Source organism: Curcuma longa, chromosome 5 (assembly GCF_044706935.1).
Source record: "Curcuma longa cultivar G26 ecotype Majalengka, Jawa Barat chromosome 5, ITB_CL_G26_1.1, whole genome shotgun sequence".
NCBI lineage: Eukaryota > Viridiplantae > Streptophyta > Magnoliopsida > Zingiberales > Zingiberaceae > Curcuma > Curcuma longa.
Genome location: NC_133865.1, coordinates 11,990,514 through 12,013,354, shown reverse-complemented (window position 1 = coordinate 12,013,354; position 22,841 = coordinate 11,990,514). Strand labels below are relative to the sequence as shown.

General features: G+C 34.8%; 1 protein-coding gene across 1 annotated transcript; it reads left to right on the top strand.

The window, feature by feature from the left end:
- The first annotated feature begins 827 nt into the window (after positions 1-827).
- On the top strand, positions 828-22,334 carry LOC141829689 (PHD finger protein EHD3-like). Its single transcript, XM_074717212.1, has 6 exons — positions 828-1,175; positions 2,796-3,275; positions 18,718-18,948; positions 19,024-19,335; positions 20,610-20,681; positions 21,057-22,334. Exons 1-6 carry the CDS (start codon positions 1,059-1,061, stop codon positions 22,008-22,010), a joined length of 2,166 nt encoding a protein of 721 aa, XP_074573313.1. The 5' UTR covers positions 828-1,058; the 3' UTR covers positions 22,011-22,334.
- Positions 22,335-22,841: the final 507 nt, after the last annotated feature.

The following is a 22,841-nucleotide window of genomic DNA, read 5'->3' as shown; positions in this document are numbered from 1 at the left end:
CCTTTCCCTACAGGTTTAAATCCAATATAGCTTCTGCCTTCCTGTGCTCGAGTAGGTTCGTCACCCAAACAGGTCTAGCGAACTGCTTTGAAATTTGCACGCCAACAACTCCTATCCTCTTGTGCCTTGGTGGATTCGTCACCCAAGTAGGTCTATCACTCGAGCAAGTATGGTGAGCTAATTTGAAGCACGTCAATAACCAACAACTCCTGTCCTTTTACACCCAAGTAGTCCAGTGAGCTTCTCTAAAACTTACACGCTAATAGCTCTCGTCTTCTTACACCTGAGTGCCTTTGTCACCTGCATGTTAACACTGATCATCGAGGGTCTGATGTGGCCCATTCGATAGTCAAGTCAGTATGAAGCTAAAATAAAGGAAATGTAGTGCTCTTGCAAGGAAAAAAGAGTTGAAAAAAAGTATAGTGCTTTCTCTAAGGAAGAAGAACTTGAGGATTAAAGAAGATATATAGTACATGTTGATCTTTTCTCCCTTTATTATTATATTTATAGAGATGAATTTCTTATTCATAATGGATTATTGAATCTTGAATACTCAGATTTGCTAAGCTAGAAGGAGAGTAGACGCCGATAGCCTCCAATTTAACAAAAATATATTAAAATGACAATATTTGAACAAAAAAAATTTCCCACAATTTTTTATTCTTTTAGAAAAATACCAAATTTCCAAAGTAGTTAATTTGATTATTTTACGGTTAATGGGAGGAGTTGTGGTGGGGCCGGCAGCCCGCTTCTCCCATAGATTAACTCCCTCTTATATCCATCCCCCTTCCCCATGTCCCAAATTCAAATCCTCGCAACCCCAAAAATCTAGGGTTCTTAATCTTCCTCTTCCACCCCATTTCCACCACTCTGCCTACCTAACCTACCCACCCAAGTTGCAATCTTTCTCATCCAGGCCGCCTATTCGATCCTTTCGCTTGGTTTCTCTTACCTCCAGATTCGCTTTGGTTGCTTGTCGCGGTATCTTTGGATCTGGCTTCCGGCACGATGGTCTTCGGCTAGACCTTAGTTCGGTAAGTAGGAGTATTCAACTTCATATGGAGATGGAAGCCGGGAAGTGTAATGGGTCTGTGAAGCTGGAAGAATCGCCTAGCGAGGTGCTGATCACTTACAAGAGGCGGAGGCGTGGCGGCTCCACTGCGGATGCTGCTAAGGTTTGGTAACTTTGGTCCTTTTTTTGCTTTTCTTGAGCTCATTGATGAAATGTTTTTTGCCTACTTGTCTTGATGACTATTAATTCCTGGAGTGCATGTCAGCTCTAAAGATCTCTTGGGGGTTGTGGTGTCTGTGCGTCCTTTGTCGATATCAATTCGTCTCATGTATTTTTTGGTATATCCATTCAAGTTTTCTTTAGAATGCCGTTGTTTGTAATGCCCTTTGGTATCTTCATCTGGTGTGTTAGCCTTCGTTCATAGAAAAGTATACTGGAGAGATGGGCTTATTATTCATGAAGAGATAAACTGGTTGCAAGAAGTGGGAGATTAGTAGTTGCAGAGTCCGTGCGTTATCATAGAAGATGATATTGTTGGATATATTATTACTTTTAGGTTTTCCTAGGTTGACTGAATTGTTATAGTACTATCCTGTTAGAATGCCCATTTTCAATTTCTACCTGTGTTTGTCATTGTGATGTAGTGTTTTCATGCTGCCTCAACTTGGTGTCTGTGCACAACAAAAGCATTAATGCCTGGATGTCCTGAGGCCCCTCCTAGCTAAAGTATTCGTCTGTCTTACTTAGTTGCACATGTTGCATGATTGTGATTTCACTAATTAGTAAATGCATATATTAATGCAGCTAAGAATTCTTATAGTGTTTTAGGCCTTAGGCAATAGGTAATTATGTGTATTGTTTGTTTTTGAATGTAATTTGTTATTAAGTTATTGTAAGCTTTTGATGGGACAAAATTAGGTAGCCGGGTCCATAAACTAAGAATCGATTATGCTCAAACTAAAAGTAAGATTAGCGTAAGTTTGAGTTTCACGTAAAACACAGAGTGCACTTTTAGCTATTTAATAAATGACATGTATGTTGGAAATCATCAAGCAAGTGGTGAATACCCTTAGTTGAATCCTCTTCTAGGATCATAGTTGCTTGGTGTTTTGCAAAATCCTATGCTTACATGCTGCTTTATTATGCCAATTTCTTTAAGGGCTCTCAGGTATATGTTAGGCACTCAAGTATGTTACACTTTGTGTGCATGTAATTGGGTAACATTCTTCAGTTGTTTATTAGAAAAGAAGGACCTAAATGATCCATAAGTTAATTTACAATTGGATTGGTGTTTTGCATTCTGAAGTTTCTGATCTAAATATCATCATATTATGTAAACTTTAACATTTTTGGAAATCTAGTTATGCTTTTATAACTCGTATAATGATGCCTGGAAACATGTGATTATGTAGACTGTTGTAACAAAAATGTTAAAAATCAGTAGAAAATTGATAATTGCTGATCCTAGTATTATTGATTCATATATCTAGTATTGTTCTCTTACCTGTTTGATCAACAACATATTCAGTGTTGGTATGGACTAAGGTGTTAAAACTTTGGTTTGGATTATGTTTAGATAATGTTTCTCTGTACTTCGGATACTTTCTTTACTCTAAACTATTAGTTTCTTAGTAAAATGTTCATCTTAGTTGAGATTTCTAATTTATATTTGCCTTTCATGCTGTATAATGAATTTATGTATATGATAAAATTATATGTATGTGTTGATTTAATTTCTTATTTTCATACTAAAGACCAATTGATTATGTATGTTGATATGTAGGTTTTGGAAATGCCTTCTGGTAGAACTAGGGATATTGGGTGGGACCATGGTGAGATAGTTGATGGAAATAGGTTTCACTGGATGTGCAACTGGTGTGGCTTAATCAGATATGGTGGTGGGGTATCTAGGCTTAAGAATCATCTTGCTGGTACATCGCATGTTAGGAAGTGCCCAAACGTTCCTGCTGACATTTCAAAATCCATAAAGAATCATCTGATTGAGAAGAGTAAACGTAGGAAGAAGAGGTCAACACCAAACTGTGGATTTGTTGGAAGCGAGCTGAATGATTCTCGTAATGTTGATGTAGTTTACGTGGATTCCACAAAAAGATTCATGGACATGCAGGAGGAAAGTGTTGGTATGTTCAACAAGGAAGCAAATAATCAATGTCAAATCACTAATATTGTTACCAAATCATCAAAGAGTGCTAGTCAGCATTCAGGAGCTGCTTCCCAACTACCTAACACTGAGATGACCAAGGTAATGCCTTCAACATGAATTTAGTATCTTTCTCTCTTTCCTCTATATTTGCTGTCTTATGCCTATTTAGTTTTAAATTTCTACATCTGTTTTTCTTGGGTGATGATTTCCACAATTTTTGTCCTGTAGGAAGCAAATTTTATAGAAAACATGACAGTGCAAGGTTATTATATGTTCTTTTTTCTGGTCTTTGGCAATTTTTTCCCATGATTGCAGTGTACTGCATTAGACAGACGAACAAGTAACAACATTCAATTTTTTATTAGAATATTACACTGGAGGGTTGCAGGGGGAGGGGGTATTTCTAGCTTTAAGATGGTTTAAGATTTCTTCCTCACAAACAAAAAAAGTGGAGAAAAGGAGGTTAGGGAGGTAACGTAGAAGAATAGTGATACACAGTATAGGGGTGGTAGGATGAATAGTGGTAAAAGCAAAGGTGGGGATGGTTGGCTGGGTGGTCAGCAACCTGTCCTGCTTCTTGTTCAACCAGGGTATAAACACTGGATATTGTGGCCTACATGCACACCCGTAACTTTGGCCAGTTCATCTATAAACAGTGTGTATTGCCTAGTATGGTGGTAAATACTACTTTTAAGCTATATGAGTATTATATTGATTGGTGTTCAATTGCTATCTTGCAATGTTCAATTGCTATACTAGCTGTATAGGCTAGTATATTATATGCTTATTTCAGATTTTAATAATTCTTATAAATCTATCTCGTCCATCCCTCTAAGCTTGTGTTCCCTACAAAAGAGAGAAAGCGTGAGGGAGAGAGTAGAGAAATGAATTTATAGGGAAAGAATAAAGACATTTATTTCTCATTTATATTTCCTTGTAAGGAAAGAAAAGAGCAAATTTTCCCACTTCACTCTTTGAGGCAAAGAAAGAGAAAAGGCAAACTTAAGTTTTCTAAATCAATTTTCTAAAAATATACAATTTAAAATCAGTTTAAAAATAAGTTATTTTCCTCTAAATCTTAGTTAAATCTACCAATGGTTTTGGCAAAAATTGGGGGAAAAATATATTTCCTTAGTAGTTTCTTTCCCTTCTCTTTTAGTCTCCTAAAGAAGCGAAGGGAATGTTTGTGCCACCCACACTTGTCCCACCCATGTCTTCCCTCTTTTGTTGTAAGAAATATAGCCTAAATTCTTTCCATTATCTTTAAATTTTCTTCTTTCCATTATCTTTAAATTGTCTTATATGTTGCATTGTTACTAGATTTCAACTATGTCACCTGTAGATCTTGCATGGCAACGCGCTGCTTATCTAGAGCATAAAACCAAAAGAAGTGTAACCACTGAGGATATGTATCCCTTGTTGGAGGCATTATACGATTGACATTTCATCTTATAACTATTATTTGAAGCTACCAAATGCTGAAAAATTTTCTTATAAGTTTGTTAGTCTTACAAAAAAATAATCAACTATCATGAGCTACTAAAGGATTGGAAGTTGATCGATACTAGGTGCTTGATTAATTAATTGATAGCCACACCAAGCAACAATGAATGTATACTACTAAGCATTTCTCTTTCTATCTTATCGAGGCTAGTTTGAATATGGCAGTTGCATTAGATTGGTTTTATTAAAATGGTGTTCATTCTCATGAGGCCTATAGTATCTTCTACTTTTCCATGATATCATGATCTTGCATCATGGAGAAGAACATTTTATATTGCCTACCCTTATGAAGTAGAGGAGCATTGATCATAGATCTAGTTGTCACACAACAACAGAAGTTCAAAGGTCAATTGTGATGTGTATATGTTAGATGAGATTGAAAAAAAAAACTTTATATTAGTTTCCATTCATAAAAGAATGAACATGTTGTATAAGTCAATCAACATAGTCAACATATCTTTCTACTATCACAATAAAAATTATATTTGCAAGTAATTTATTAATCTAAGATATATTTTTTATTATTTATGTGTTTTGCTAATTTTATCAATGTAATTATAGTTTGTTATATATTGATCAAGAGATTTAATGCAATTGAAATATTACTTAAAATTGCCAAATCATGGTTTGTGATATGAATTGTTATGGTGAAATTTTGAATCATGAATCATACTATTTGGATAAAAATATAAATATGTTAAAATTAAATTTTCTTTATCTAGAAGTATATAAAATATTATAATATTTCATTTATAATTATACTAATATTATAAATGGAGTAAAATGATATTGATCCATAACAAATACATATTAGTCCATAACTTTCATCAATGACATTGTGAAAATTAGAATTTATTTCATTTGATTAACAACTGAAAAATGATGAGCAATAAAAGTTTTCTCATCAAGTGTTTTCACTTAGAAAAATGTGTCAAATAGAAAATAACTTTAACATGTTGCTTGACTCATTTCTTTTTATGCAATTGATTTTGCTCTCATTGTTATTTTGTGTATCTATGTAACAACATTTATGCTTCTCAATGGTTGCTAAGTGTTGGGTATACATTGGTTATTCTTGACTATGCGTCTCAATGTTATGTTTTTTATGTTGTTGAGTTTGAGATTGTACTTGGTTTGACCTTGTAACTCTATTGGATATTTTAGAATTCATCATTTCTTTTATAACGATTTAATTTTAACTTCTTATGTATTAGATTTATTTAATTTTGTAATGATTTAGATTTACTTTTATTTGGTTACCTTTCACTATTAACTTTTTTTTTTGAATCATATAAATTAAGATGTGAATTGAACTAATCATCACGACTCTTTATATTCCTCATTTATTTGAAAAAAACCAGATTTCTTTATTTGTGAATTCTAACCTATTGTGGGATAGGAATTGTGCATCATATAATTTTGACAACTATGATAATACTAGTGATATATCCTTCTATCGAGTTGAATGAATGAATAAGATCCATTTAGGTGATCCAAGTAGTTAGCACTCGTATAGATTTAATGATGAGTAACTAGTGTATTGCTCAAATCATGATCAACAAATGTGTTAATTTCAAGAGAGTTGTCAAATTGCCATTATAAATTTTTTACACATGTTTTTATAATCATAGAAGGAATCTCGTTGTAGGGTCTGACTATAATGTCTCAGTAAGGATCATTACATTTCCATGAGAACTTGAGTGTAGTGTTAAATATACAAGAGTTTTCACACCATAGGTTGGATAAGAACAAATATTATAGGAATATAAATTGTCTTAGATTTAGAACATAGAACATAGAAACCCTCACTGGTAAAACAATAAAGGTAATAAATATGAAGATTAAGAGAAGAATTAATATTTTGTGTACAAGAGACAAAATGGATAGGTGAGAAAACAAATATGATGAAGAATTTAGATTTTAATTTATGATACACTGAAAGGTGTAAAACAAGAAATAAAGTAGATATTATTGTAGATAGTTCATTAAATGATGAAATAGTAGTAGTTAGAGAGAGATATGATTATAATTTTTAAGTTAGTGGTGGTGAAAGAAATTATCAATATAATTAATATATATGTACCTTAAGTAGGATTAGATAAAAAAATCAAATATAAGTTTTGGGAAGATTTAGATGAGGTAGTATAAAAAGTTTCGTTAAACAAAATAATTTTAATAGGAAAAGATTTAAATGAGTATGTAAGAGTAAGAAATAAGGAGTATGATAGAGTGCATGAGGGTTATGATTTTAGAATAAGAAATGGAAAAGAAAAAATTATATTAGATTTTGCGATAACATATAAATTTATAATAAATACGTTTTTTAAGGAAAGAGGACACTTGGTTACATTTAAAAGTAGGAACAATAAGTCACAAATTGACTTTCTTATGATTAGGAAGAAAGATTTATAAAGAATGTAAGGTTATTCTTCGAGAAGACTTAACTATCCAATTTAGATTAACAGTGTTGGATATACGCCTCAAGCATAGTATTAATAGAAGAAAAATGCCCATGATTCTTAGAATCAAATGGTGGAAGTTAAAGGATAGGAAGTAAAACATATTTAATGAGAGGATAAAAATACAAATATTAGGAGAAACGACTCGAATATGACATGGAATAAGATGTTATTAAAGTTGAAAATAGTGATCAAGAGTGTGCTTGGCGAGTCAAAAAAATGTGCACCATCAAGTGAAGAATCTTGGTTGTGGAACGAGAAAGTATAAGAGAAAGTAAAGGAAAAATAAATAACTTATAAGTTATTAGATACTTGAAGAACGAAACAAACTTAAAAGAGTATGCAATAACCAACAAAGAGGTCAAGAAAGCGGTGATGGAACCCAAGAATGAAACTTTTGAATATTTATATTGATACTTGAATACAAAAGGAGGGGAAAAGGACATTTATAGAATAGCTAAAGCAAGAGAGAGAAAAATAAAAAATCTTATCTAAAAGATACATTAAAGATGAAGGTAATAGGGTACTAGTGAATGATGAAGAACTAAGAGTGATGGTAGAGGTATTTTTATTATTTTTTTAGTGAAGGTTTAGATGACCAACTTAACTTAGGTAATTTTAGAATGTCAAAGGAGTATAGGAATTTAAATTTTTATCGTAGAATTTAACTTCAGAAGTATTTCAAGTTTTAAATGCAATGTAAAATGAAAAAGTAGTTGGACTAGATGATTTTACGATAGAGATATGAAAGTGCTTAGGGAAGTAAGGTATTGAATGATTTATGAAGTTATTCAATTTGATATTAAAAATGAAAAAAAATACTTGATCCATGAAGGGTAAATATTCTAGTATCCCTATATAAAAACAAATGAGACATATAGAATTGTGCGAATTATAGAGATATTAAGCTAATGAGTCGTACTGTGAAATTTTAGAAAAGAGTGACAGAAAAAGACTAAGTAAGGAGACCGCGGTGATCGAAAATCAATTTAGATTTATGTTTAGAAGATCGTTAATAGAAATTATATATTTTCTCAGACAATTAATTGAAAAGTATCAGAATAGAAGCAAAACTTACACATGATATTCATTAATTTAGAAAAAACTTATGTAGAGTCTCAAGGGAAATTATGTTGAGAATTCTAAAAAAGGAAGGTGTTAATGTAATATATATTCAAATAATTAAAAATATGTATGACGATGTTATGATAATAGTGAAGACTCTAGGTGGATTAATTGAAACGTTTTCTATAGAATTTATCAAGGATCAACCCTAAGACCCTGTTTACTCCGAAACGTGGATGAGAAAAAGGATGGATGGCATGAGAGTCAAAATTCTTTCTCCTATTTACACATACAAAAAATAAATGACGGACGGATTTCAAATCCATCAGTTGATTATTTTTATCCCTTTTTCGTCCCCTCGAAATCGAATAGAAGCGAGAGGCGAGGCAATCTCTGGCGCCTTCTCCTTGGACTTCTCGCTGGATGGAAGCTGCTGCCTCCTTTGCCCGTGGCAAGCATTGCAATATCTTCATGCTTAGCTATAGTGGCGCCGTCTCCAATGTCCCCTTCGGCTTGCTCCACGATTGTTATTCCTCCTCTTCCATTCCCTTGCTTCCACCGACAAGCTACTACTTTCCTCTTCCACCGCCATGGTCTCTCTCACCGACTGATCCTCGAGTCCATCGCAAATCTAGCATGCTCTTGGTCGGTCCATGCGTACCATCCGCTCCAACCTCTTTCGCAATGATCCGACGCCTAACGCTCCTCTGCCGTCGTGGTCGATCACCGTCTTCGAGAATTTGATGACTATGTCATTGACTTCCAGCTTCAGTGCCCTTCTGATGCCAAGTCTGTGCGTACCATCCGCTCCAACCTCTTCCGCAATGATCCGACGCCTAGTGCTCCTTTGTCGTCGCGCTCGACCGTAGTTTCTGAGAATTTGACCGACTCTGTCGCTGACTTCCAACTTCAGCAGCTCGCCATCCGCCCTCCTCTCCCTTCTGATGCCAAGCCCGTGGAATTTGTGTTCGAGATCCTTGAGCTCTCTCAGGGTTTCTCTGACTGTTCCAGCTATATATCTCCGGCGAGCTCCAACAGCTAACATGTGTTACTCCATCGAAGGTGCCATCGAGCCATGTGGCGCTTATCGACGTTGAGGCGTTCCATTATGTGTTTGCTTTGTCTTTGTCGTCCTTGGAGGTCCTCGAGAGTGCTACAGTAGAGAGCATCGAGCCGGCGACATTGTCTAACATGGCTGTTGTCTTACTCCACGACCGCTTTGACATCATCTCCCACTCCGACTTCTTCCTTCTAGTAGTCTCCCCTTTGGAAGGATTCCTTTTCCTCCCATTCTGTGTTGTTTCCTTCTTTTATCTGTTTTCCTTCGCCGTTCTCTTCCCTTCCCCTGAGAAAAGTTTTCCACCGTTGATTCCTTTTCGTTCTTCATTTTCCCTTTGGAGTAAACAGAACATAAGTCTCGATCTTTTTATATTAATCAAGAATAAACTCACTCAACACATCCAAGACGCATTACTATGGTGCATATTATTTGTAAATGATATTATTTTGGAAGATGAGACATGTGAAAGTGTAAATACTAAACTTGAATCGTGCCAGAAAATACTTAAAGTTAAAACTTTTAGGTTTGCTAGAGTAAAGACAGAATATATGAAATTTAAGTTTAACAATATTAGATATAATAAAATAATTATTAAGATAGGAGATGACAAGTTATTTATAATTAAGAGCTTTAAGTATTTAGGATTATTTTTATAAAATGATGGAGGGGTTGAAAGATATGTCTTATATATGATACAAGTATGATGATTAAAGTAGAAGAGAGCGTCATGTGTTCTTTGTGTCTTACTTAAAAGAAATTTTTACAAAACGACGATTAGATCTGTCATTATTTGAAATCTTGTATTGTATTGGGCGAAACGGTCGAAACATATCATTTCGATAAATCACTGAAACTCGATACCCCTCAGTATCAAAATTCAAAAATTCAAACTGTGTCATAGTTTCAAAAAGATTGTTCCAATATAATGCCGACACTTTGATGCATGGTGTCAGTGATAGATTGGAAGTTGAAGGAAGAAGGAGATGAAGTAAAGAAAGGAACATTGTTTGTACTGAGTGATATTGAGTTTCGGTAATTTATCGAAATGATATGGTTTGATTGTTTTGCATGAAATGGTATAAGATTTAAAATCATGCTTGACATAGATAATGTTTCTTTCCTATGCTTTTATCTCTTTTTTTTTTCAATTCCAATTCATTATGTACACCATGCATTGAAACACCGATACTATACTGAAATAGTATCGTTCTAATTTAAGATCGAATCTTTAGTAATTTAAGATTTTGAACTTTGAAATCTACTATGTTATATGAAGTTGAATGTTGGGTGATGACTTGAGCACACGAGTAGAAGATGAGAGTCGTAAAGATGAATATGTTAAAGTAGATGTATGAATATATGAGATTGGATAGGATAAGAAATGAGAATATTAGAGAAAAAGTTGAAGTTGTATCTATTGAAGAAAAAATCTGGGAGACACATTTAAAATGATATGAATATGTATTTAGACGTTCAATAAATACTTTAGTTAGACGATGTGAAACTATGAAAAATACGTACATTAAACGAGGAAGAAAAAAATCAAAGAAAACTGGGTTAACAATGATAAAGTAAGATAAAATTTATTTGAATATAGGTAATGATATAATAGAGGATATGGTTTAATAACGTAAAAGGATTTATATAGTCCATCTCACTTACTAGGACAAAATTTGATTATTTTCATAATCATGTGCATCAACTTTGATATGCTTTTATGAGAAGTTGATCATACCAATTTTAACATGTGAGTGCATGTGCATGACAAAAGGATGCATAAATGCTTGAGGTATATATATCAGTCATCTTGTGAAGCTAAATATTCAACTTATATATCATTTTACACTAGTCATGAATTAACTATGGACACATCCAAGATACCATGGTGCAAGCAGGATGGTTGAAATAGAGGAGAACGTCAAATGCTCTTTGTGATTGTAAGGTATTTCTAAAGCTAAAAGGGAATTTTTACAAAACGACAAGTAAACCTGCTATGTTATATAAAATTGAATGTTGGATTATGAATTGAGCACACGAGTAAAAGATGAGTCGCAGAGATAAGAATGTTACGATGGATGTGAGGACATACAAGGATGAATGAGAGCATTAGAGAGAATCGAGATTGTGCTTATTGATTAAAAACTTCGAAAGAGGCATTTAGAATGGTATGAATTTGTACTTAGGTGACTAATAAGTGTTTCACTTAAGCGATGTGAGATTATGACAAATATACACATTAATCGAGGAAGAAAATCAAAGAAGATTTGATTAACAATGATAAATAAGATAAAATTAATTTAAATATAGATGGATATTGTAGACGATTGACTTTGATGATGTAGGACGATTCATATAAACAATTCCACTTAGTAAGATAAAAGCTTGGTTGTTGGTTGTTGGTTGTTGTAATTTTATGGCGAAGAATTTCAATCAGTAGATGGTTATGCTATTAGGAACATTTAGGGTGTCTGATTCATATGACCAAATTTTATTTGGAGATATTGCATAGCTGACCTTTGAGACTCTTTACTAAAGAACTAAGTGCTAATCAAGTAATATTTTTCATATTCGAGCAACTTGATTGAGTTGCTGATCTGAATGCATATATTTAGCTGCAGCAATTATTTGGTTTTAGCTCAGTTGCGACTTGCTAAATTAGTAGTGAAGCTGGAAGACTAGTCAAATACACGCCAAATTTTATCTTAATACACATCGTACAGCTAATAGTGTAGATTAAATTTAACTTAACTGCTTTGACTATTTTCATCATATAGTAATTTAACAACATATGATTGCTAAACATGTTCATAATATAAAAAGGGCAGTCCGGTGTACGAAGCTCCTTTCATTGTGGAGTCTCAGAGAAGGGTCGGACCACATCGGATCTATTGTACGCAGTCTTACCTTGCATTGCAAGAGACTGTTTCCATGATTCGATTATGTAATCACAAGATCACACGACAACAACTTTGCTGTTGCTTCAAGGCTCTCTTTCACTAAACATGTTCATAACATAAGAACACAAAATTATCCAAGTTTGGGAAGCTAGTTTGATAATATAATCGTAAAAAATAAAATAGTTTTTCAATGACTAAATATGTGTCTTGTGAATTATTGTTTGTTGTCATATTTATGGATTAATTTTGTTTGTTGCTATTTGGAATAGTTGTCAATGGACTTCATTTGTTGTTTTTTTTGTAAATAATTAAGAATCTTGTAACATATGGACAACTTTTTGTTGTTTGATGTTTTAGTTTCCACATATATTTCCAGTCTTTTAAACAATTTTAGTATTCTTGGAAATAGTTTACCAATTCAATGTCACCCATTGTAGTAACCGGCAAGGATTAAAATATCGAGTCGAGCCGCCCGATACGTCCGAGATTTACCGTTCCGCTCTGGGACCGGCATCGGCACCGGCACTCGACCGACACAGCACACACCAGCTGGCGTGCGCCGGGTTGCAGCGACAGAAACGTGGCTTGCGTGCGTTGGGTTGCAATGACAGAAGGAATCGAATCCTTCTGTCGATCACGCACGAGAAGGAATCGATTCCTTCTGTTGATCACGGGAGGAAATCGCGAGCGAGATTGACGAGGAAATGCCTATTTAAGCGAAGATCTAGAAGCCGGAAGCAACAGCAGCGCAACGAGGCGGCGAGGCGGCGAGGCGGTGGCAGAGGCTGCGGCGGCAGAAGCTCGGCGGCGACGGTCAAGTTCGGTGAGATCGCGATTCTGGTGAAGCATTGTGAGAAAAAGTTTGATTTTAAAAAATAAAATCAATAATCAATATAACGGTTTTAATTAAAATCGTTATATTGAAATAAAATTTATTATATCACTGTTATATTGATTATATCAGTGTTATATTAAATTTTTTATAAAATATATTATTTAATATATATAAATAATTAAATATATAAATAATTTTTAATTAATAATTAATTAGATAACGTGTACTTTTGGATAACCGAAGTTCTAGAGAGCCAATCTATGATAAGTTTGAAAGTCGTGATGAAGTTCCAAATGACGAAGAATTTTTAGCAGCTCTTCATGCCTCTCGAACTGAATATGAATATGAACAACACATGAGATATGGTGGTACTATAGTTGGCGCTGGTGGAAGTGGCTCAGCTGGTGCTAGTGGATCTGGCTCAACTATTGCAGCAACATTGGGAAGGAGTGCAAGTGCTTGTATTACTTCAACACAAGGTGGTATTGGTCGTTTTTTTCTCTTCTATGGGACGAAGACGAGCAGTTGATGTTGCTGATATTGATCCACTAGCATTCCCAGACCAAGCTAGCAAACAAACTCGGATTGATGATGCATATACGAAAGAGAAGAAGAAATCAATCGGTAAAAGTATTGCTAAATTTTTTCATTTTAATCAAATTCCTCCTAATGCAGCAAACAACACATACTACCGTAGTATGGTGTCCAACATCCAGAAATCCGATTCGAGTATTCAACCTCCGACTGCATATGAAATTGCTGGTCCGTATTTAGATGAACAAGTGGAGGAGATTAAGACTTGGATTCTATCATGTAAGAAGTAATGGAGTTTATATGGGATTACGTTGATGTGCGATGGCTGGACATGACCTACACGGATGAGCATCATCAACTTTCTGATATACTGCAATAGAAAGGTCATATTTCATAAATCTATTGATGCAACTACAGATTATCATGATGCACCTTACATATATCGTTTGATGGATAATGTGGTTCAAGATATAGGTGCAGAACATATAGTGCAAGTGATTACAGATAATGGTGCCAACTTTAAGAGGGCTGGAGAGTTGTTGGAGCAAAAGCATCAAACATTATTTTGGACACCATGTGCAGCACACTGTATTGATTTGATGATGACAGATATCGGTAAACTCGATATAGTGAAGAAGATAGTGAAAAAAGGTCAATCGCTAACAAAATTCCTTTATAATCATCATTGGGTTCATGGATTAATGAGAAAATTTATTGATGGGGAGATTTTGCGACCAGGAGCGACTAGGTTTGCCACTCATTTTCTTCTGTTAAAATCATTGTTTCAGAAAAAAAGTGGATTGAAAGTTATGTTCACTTCTGAGGATTGGGAAGCCTCTCGATATTCTAACATGACCGAAGGTAAAGAAGTGCAAAAAATTATTATATCGGTTAGATTTTGGGACTATATTGCAGATATTCTTGTAGCAGTAGAGCCCTTGTACGTTGTTCTGCGCAAAGTTGATATGGACAAGAAGCCACAAATGGGCAATGTTTATCGTCTAATTTATGAAGCAAAAGAGGAAATTAAGAGGCGTCTACAATCACCAACCAAGTATCAATCTTATATTGATATAATCACTGCAAGATGGGACAATCAAATGAGAAAATATATATTCATTTGGCAGGTGCATATTTTTTAATGATAAAGAATTTTTAATATTTGTTATTAATAGTTATATATGTTTAATTATTTTAGGTTATTATCTCAATTCAGCATATCAATACCGATATAATCTTGGCACAAATGAAGATCTATTAGCGGCCCTCAGAAATGTAATATCAAGACTACAACCAAATAGACAATTAGCTACTGAGGCAATTAATGAAAGTCGATTATTTCGAGAGGCATATGGTTCTTTTGGCGATGATTTTGCAGTGTCATGCAGATATAAAATGGATGCAGGTAAATATAGTAAAATCATTAGTAATTATTGTCAATAAATATAAATATTATTTTAATTTTGTTCTTATTTATCTTACAGCTGAGTGGTGGTTACAATTTGGAGGATCAACTCTAAATTTGAAAAAGATTGCAATATGGATTCTTTCACAGACAACATCTTCAAGTGGTTGTGAAAGAAATTGGACAACTTTCTCTCTCATTCATACGAAAGTTCGAAATCGTCGTTGGGAGAAGATGGTCTATGTTCATTATAATATGCGTCTTCAACTAAGAGCTATAACAGAAGAGAAGGAAGAACAAGAGTCTGGTGATGTAGACCCATTTGATATTGGATTTGTCCAAACTGAGAATGATTCAATGATGGATTGGTGGAGCGCTGTTGAAGCTGAGAATCCATTACTTGATGAAGCAGGAGACCCACCACGACCATCTGAATTTCTTACTCAGCAGATTGAAAATATCCAAACTAGAGGAGATATCGATGAGGAAGAAGACGATGATGATCAAGATTTTTGATTTTCTGGATCTCGACCCAGACGTTCTCAAACATCCCAACCCCAAACTCAACCAAAGTCTGTAGATAAAGGCAAAGGTAAAGCTCCTGCAACTTTTACTAAAGAGAAAAGAAAAGTTAAAACTCCTACTTTTAAGGAAAGGGGTCAATTGAGAATTAGGGAAAATCCACTCGAAGCAATTGATGAGCAAGAACATGATGATAGTGATGAAACATCATCACCTTCCAACACTGTAGTCCGACGAGAAATTCGAAATGATGATAGTGATGTCGATAGCAGTGCAAGTACTCATGGAAGTGATAACAGTGGTGATGCATCTGATGGTAGTGAAACTTATGTTCCCTCTACTCCAGCACCGGAGCCTTGGACATGTGAGCAAGATTACACGCATGCAACTCAAGATGATGATCACGGAGGTAGAACTATTATGACTTAGTATCGACGCCGATCTAAAGTTGACAAACAAAAGGAAGCTCATAATTATCAAGATATGAGGGAGAGTTTAGCTGAGATTGATTCTGATCGAAGTTCATCATACTCACGGCCTTCTTATTATAGTTCTGATGCATCTTATGGTGATCCATCATATCAGAGTTCAGGGGCGTATGTTTATCCTTATCCTGTGCTTGTACCCGTTTTGATTCCAGTGGTGCCAGTTCAAGTCCAACTTCCAGTGGTGAATCGAGACATGCTGATGGACATGTGGAGAAATCAATATCAATATTGCATGTCATGGGATGATTATTTAATCTGGGCGTTGGAGAACTATGGAGTTGATCTAAGCAGAATGTTGCAAGAACCAATATTTCCATCTGATTCACGTCACTCCTTTTGGTATTAGTAAGGTAACTTATTATGATGTATGATGTATCAATTATCAATTATAATTTGAGTTATTGATAGATCAATTTTCTTTAAAGAAAGATATATTTATTTATTTTTGTTTAATAATATTAAAATGGTTGAGAACTTATATCAAATCAATATACAATTTATTTTTAAATTATACACAATAAACATATTTATCTAATAATTACTATATATATATAAATAAAAAAGTACCGAAACTATATCGGCACGGCACGATACGATACCGAAACCGTATCGTTCCGGTCCGGGACCGAAATCTCGGCACGGGTCGAGATTTTAAACCTTGGTAACCGGCAGCCAGTGACATTTAAAAAGTTGATCCGAGAAGTGAAAGACGTCACTCCAAAATGTAGTCATATGACATGTATTGATTGTGCAACTTTTATTAGTGAAATATAGCTTGTATTGATTGTTAAGTTAGGCAAACCTGGTTTGAGTGACGAAATCTTTTGATGTTTGATTTCATCATACTCACATTGATCACTCTTAACGATTTAAAGTTGGTTGGGCATCTTAATCTCTTGATGGATTGACTTCATCATCCTCACAGTGAGCATTTTTAACAATTTTCTATTGTGATAATTTTTATGATTAATATGCATTTCTTAGTTTCAAATTCAGGCCACTTGGTTCTGTGTGAATCATAGAATTTTAATGATTGATCCTAAAAGCCTTGTCCTTCTGTTTATATATCATTCTTTTTATGTTTGATTCTTCTGTGATATCATATTATCATTTACCATTTTCCTTCTGTCTGTCTTTTTGAGTGTCAAGATTGCTACCCTCCTTGCTATCTCTAGACCAAATTACTACACATGAATGGTCATAGCCAGCACCACTCTCACTTCTTAAATGGGCTTCTTCAATTCTTTGTCACATATGATGTTAACTGGTGGCAGGGTTGTTTGGATTCCCCTCAATTCTGCTCCTCCTTATGCCTTCCACTTCTCTACGCTGTTTCTTTCCATTTTCTTCATTTCTTATCTCCTTTTCCATACACAAGGTCAGGTCAGGATCACTTACGGAATTGTTGAAATGATTGGTTCTTAGTTTTTTGCAAGATAATTTCCTCATATTTGATCACTTAGAGAACTGTTCAAATGATTGGTTCTTAGTTTTTAGCAAGATAATTTCCTCGTATTTTGTTTGATGCCACTAGTCTCAGGTTTGACTAATTTATGAAACTATTAACTAGGTATGCTTCTGAGGAAGGACAAAAACTAAAAGTTATTTAAGGCGATGTAATCATGTTTGAGGTAGTCTCCTAGATGAATGGTAAATTGTGGCCAGCTAAATAGGTTTAATGTGATGAATAATATATAAGATGTAAAGATACTTCATTTGAATCATCAAAGATAGGATTCCTGGCCTGCCAGTGCACTGCTCAGTTCAGGGGAAATGGTGCAGATAGCCAGCTCAGTTTCTTAGAACTTGGCATCTTATGGCTTCTTGGCATCTCTGTCAGAGCTTGATTGACAATGCAAATATGCAACTCCTCTTTTAGGAGAGAATCATGGGAGACAGGTTATATGCTCATATACTTGAATTTTTATCCTGACATTTCAAATGTCTGCTGGCATATTCTTGATGTTCTGTTTGCTGTGTGTATATTTTCGTGAGCTAAATTTCTCGAGTTTTGGTCTTGGCAATCATTTCAATTGCTTGCTGAACTATTCTCGATGATCTATTGACTACATTTTTTTTGTTAATATAATTTTTGTGAGATTTGTATTGTCATCCCACCATCAGACTGAAAACTGAAATTTGTATGATCGTGGTAAGGCCTGTCATACTTTATAAATCAAACTGTTGGACAATTATGAAGCAAGACAAGACGTCAAAGTAACACAGATGAAAAGCACTAAGATCAATCAATGATGTAATTAGAAAGGAGAAAATTAAGAGAACTATTGGAGATAACTAGGCGTAGCTCCAATGTACAATAATGTGAGAGAAAATATGATAAGATTTATGGAAGCTAAGTCTAGAGTTTGAAGCACCTTTTCTAGTGCACCTTCTCTTCTCCCCATGTTTTTATTTTAGGACTTGCATAACTCTTTGTGAGAGCTTTTAAGGCAAAAATGGTTTCTGCCTGTTCTCTCTGTCCAAACAATGACAATTAGTTTTTTAAGGTACTGTTTACTATCTATTGAGGTTCCATTAAAATGGAGGTCTCGAATGCAAGTACTGTACTAGTTCAGCATTTCCATGTGCTTGGCTTTGCATTTCTGCTTATCCTGATATTCTTGCTGCAAATACTTGTCTCTATGTTACTGACTATATTTATTCAATATTAAAATACAATTTTTTTATCATCATAATAAACATTTATAGATAATTCATGGTATGCAGATTCTGATGTGGTCTTTTGACATTAACTTGCCTTGTTCTTTTACAGATGAAAATAATCCCTGCTGCGACTGTTACATATACTGATTCTCAGTCAGACAGACATGAAAGAATATGTCATCGATGGAAAAGTGCAATAGAATGTCAGCTTAAGCTATCCTATGTGACCACAGGTCAAGGTATCTGGAATGCCCTCCATGATGCATTATCCTTGGGTCATTCTCAACTACCACAGAAATTGATGACAAATGATGTTATCATGGACAACAAACAGCTAAAGGTACTTAGTTGATACGTATTCTTCATTCCTTGTGTGTGTACCTAATCTCTAATTTGGATATTTCATGGATTCCAGGACATTCAGTTAGGGAATTCAAAAGTAAAGCTTCAATGCCAGAAGATCGATTATTTGAAATCAGCTGAAGAACAAATAGTTATGGAATCAACAGCTAGCCATCACAAAGAAGATACTAACACCAGAAAGTGTGAAAAGGCTTTTCTTGAGATTTTGATTTCACCAAAGTTTGCCCTGTTGTGTGATTTTCTTTTGGGGATATTTGATGAGAACATGACCAAATCCTTTTTAGACTTTAGCCTGATTGATTCAAAATTTAAAAGTGGTGATTATGAACAGTCACCAGAGTTGTTTAACCAGGATGTCGAGCAGGTAATTATGAAATGTACACATTTTTGTTTGTGGTTTCTCACTTGTTTAAGCCTTCTTATTTTGGCTCCTGTCTGAATTGTCTTGCCATTTGTATTCTGAACTGTACATATTTTTGTTTGTGATTTCTCACTTGTTTAAGCCTTCTTATTTTGGCTTCTGTCTGAATTGTCTTGCCATTGGTATTCTGAACTGTACATATTTTTGTTTGTGATTTCTCACTTGTTTAAGCCTTCTTATTTTGGCTCCTGTCTGAATTGTCTTGCCATTTGTATTCTGAACTGTATATATTTTTGTTTGTGATTTCTCACTTGTTTAAGCCTTCTTATTTTGGCTCCTGTCTGAATTGTCTTGCCATTTGTAATTATCTGTATGCTTATAGGATTCTGATTAAGATTGATTTTTGTAAGTTTTAAAGGCATTATTTTGATTTGTTCAATAATTATGAATATTTGCATCAAAAGAGTGATGGGTTACACCTGTCAAACATTTAGTGACTTCTGAATGGTTGCTTGGTTCTTTCTTCATTAATTACTGAAGTTTTATCATTGCAGTATCATCTTCTCGTTTTGTTTGGTGCCAATGGATGGGTTGCTGGTTAGTACTCATGTCTAACATGACTCGTTATGCGCTCTCATAGATACATTATCCGTAACTCTAACTGTCAACTGTCCAGCAATGTAGCCTGTTTTTGTTGGATTAGTTTGTCTGATCTCATGATTCCAATGTCAACTGAACTTCTTCCCATGAGTATACTTATCTAGTTGGGTTATCAGTGGAGTACATTCTTAAACTTTGGTTCACATTGTAATATCTTTTGACAAAAACCTATCTGGTCATTGCTTTCCTTGTTCCAAACGTCAATCATTTAGTTTTATGAATATCAGGTTTCCTTTAGTTGCTGTGGCGTTACCTTAAACTTGCACATGCTTTATAATATGTTCTTACTTATCTGAATCTACATCTCCCATTGTATAATTAGGTTATTTATTCAAATATTCATTCAATTCATATGCTGTAGATCCTGCATGTTTTTTTCCCTGTGTTCTAATTCTTGTGCTTTTTAAAAAAGATGAAAGTAATTTAACCTTGTTAATTTTCCCTACCCATGATTTTTAGTATGTTGATGCTTACAAAATGTTTTTATTTATTTAATTTTATGTCAACATCTTGTAGGCTAATACTGTGAAGCAATCCCAACCTTTGTTTGTGAAAAAAAATCTTAAATTTTGTGGATCTGCTGATATACTGAATATTCAATGTTCCTCATTCCTCAGATATGGAACAAACTGCAAAAAATTGGTGAAGAAATGACTACTTTAGCTTCAAACTTGTCTTGTCATAAAGAGGTAAACATCCTATTTTGTTTGATTTTTATTTCTAAAGCTATTGGATTATTAGATGGACAGTGTTGTCACTTTCTTGAATCCAAATATGCTGCCAGATTCATAATTTAGTAATGTAATTTTAGTTAATATACATCTCTCAGTTATCCTACATGCTTACCTGCATATGCTTTTTACATTTTGTTCCTTGCAACCAAATTTACTGAACATAAAATTAGTAACCTGGTTATGGAGAACTAGTTAAATGTAGCTTTTGGGCTTAAACCAAGGTAAGTTTGTTATATAACGTTTGGTTAACTTGGTGTAATCATGAGTATGTAGAATTTGCATTATGAAATTGTTGTTCTGCAGTTTTTCAGCTTCATGGTTCTTTTGCAGGAGACTGGTCAAGTAAGTGTTTTAGGGAAGAATTCTGTTGTAACACATGCTGTAAAACAGTTGACTGTTGGACCAGTTTGCTCCACAAAACCTGATCATATGGAGTCGTCTAATCGAAATTGTGCTTCTTCTTGTAAGAAGTGTGAAACTGAAGCAAATGGGGATAACAGCCTCCCATGTGATGGTTGTAAGGCAATGTACCATTTTTCCTGTATTGACTACTCTATCAAAGAGATTCCTACTCGAAGCTGGTTCTGTGCTGCCTGTCGATCAAAAGATAAAAATTCTGCTGATCCAGTCTGCACAGGTAATAAGAAAGGAAGCTTGCACCAGAACTGTGTGGTATGTGATAGGCTTGAAGTTCCTGAGATAACGGAAGACCTTGATGAGAATGGAAGCAGGATCAAGACAGTTACCTATTCTGGAGAGACCTCAGTCTCTAGTATGGAGTCTGCAGATCCAGATGAACCATCCAAAAATATTGTGGTACCCTTGTGCAAAATATGTGGGGCATGTGAGGATGAAGACCGGAGGTTCTTAGTATGTGGTCATATTCACTGCCCTTATAAGTTCTTTCACATAAGATGCTTAAGGGCTAGTCAGATTGCTAGTGCTCAGCAACAGAACCGATCATGTTGGTATTGCCCATCCTGTCTATGCAGAGCTTGTCTCTGTGACAGGGATGATGACAGGATTGTCTTGTGCGATGGGTGCGACGAGGCCTACCACACGTACTGCATGAAACCGCCTCGTGCAATCGTGCCTAAGGGGCAATGGTATTGTGTCCCGTGCAATGTTGCAAGAGCAAGGGATGGAATGAGAAGATATGAGGAATGGATATTGCAGCAACACAATGGAGGTGAGCAGTCTAGAGAGGCCATTTGGTCGATGGATTTGCTACTTAGTGCTGCTGAAAAATTGAGCTCGGAAGAGAAATTGTCTTCTCAGAGGTAATTTTGGCTATAGTAAGAATTGCATGGGGTATCATCCTCGATCAACTTGGGTATGAATGGCCCTGCACATCTTAACACTGGCATAAAAGTAGCTAAGTTCAGTTTCTTAATCATTTGAAGGTTACAAACACTTGCGCATGAGTGGCTAAGCAAGATCACTTGCCAAATCTTTTTGAAGATTACATTTTGGTGGGGTGAGCATAAGAATCTATGCATGTCATCCCACTGCATAAAAAATGTAGTTAATGAATCTGAGATTGAAAATGTTGATTTCCATGTATTCTTTTTACCAATTCCTCTAGGAATCAATCAGAAGTTCTCATTATGACTTGCTATATCCTCAAAAGGGGCTTCATCTTATTCAAGGCAATTCACGGAAAATTCTGAGAAGAAAAGCATCAAATCTATCTGAAGCTTTTCCTTGTTTTTCTATCATGGGCTGATCTGAAGGTCTCAACTAAATATTTTGATACACATGCTTGTAAAATTGCTGCCCATTTACATTTTGATTCGATTTCCGTTTACGGCCTTGTATTGTTATACTTTTGTTAGTTGTACTTGTAAAGTTAACTATGTAGTTGGCCAAACAGAAATTGATTGCAAGTTATCCAATCAATCGGAGTGAAAAAAAAGGCTTTAAACTCCATCAGCACACGGTGACAAATAAGTCGTTGATCAACGGATGCACATGATGATAATTTTTGCTTTTTTCTTTCTTTTTCTTTTTTGATAATTCAGGTGGTTGAGTTTTGCTCGACTAATCCTACTGTCAGAATTTATAGTAGCATAATTTAGAGTACACACTTGACCTTTAGTATATTAGTTCCATTTG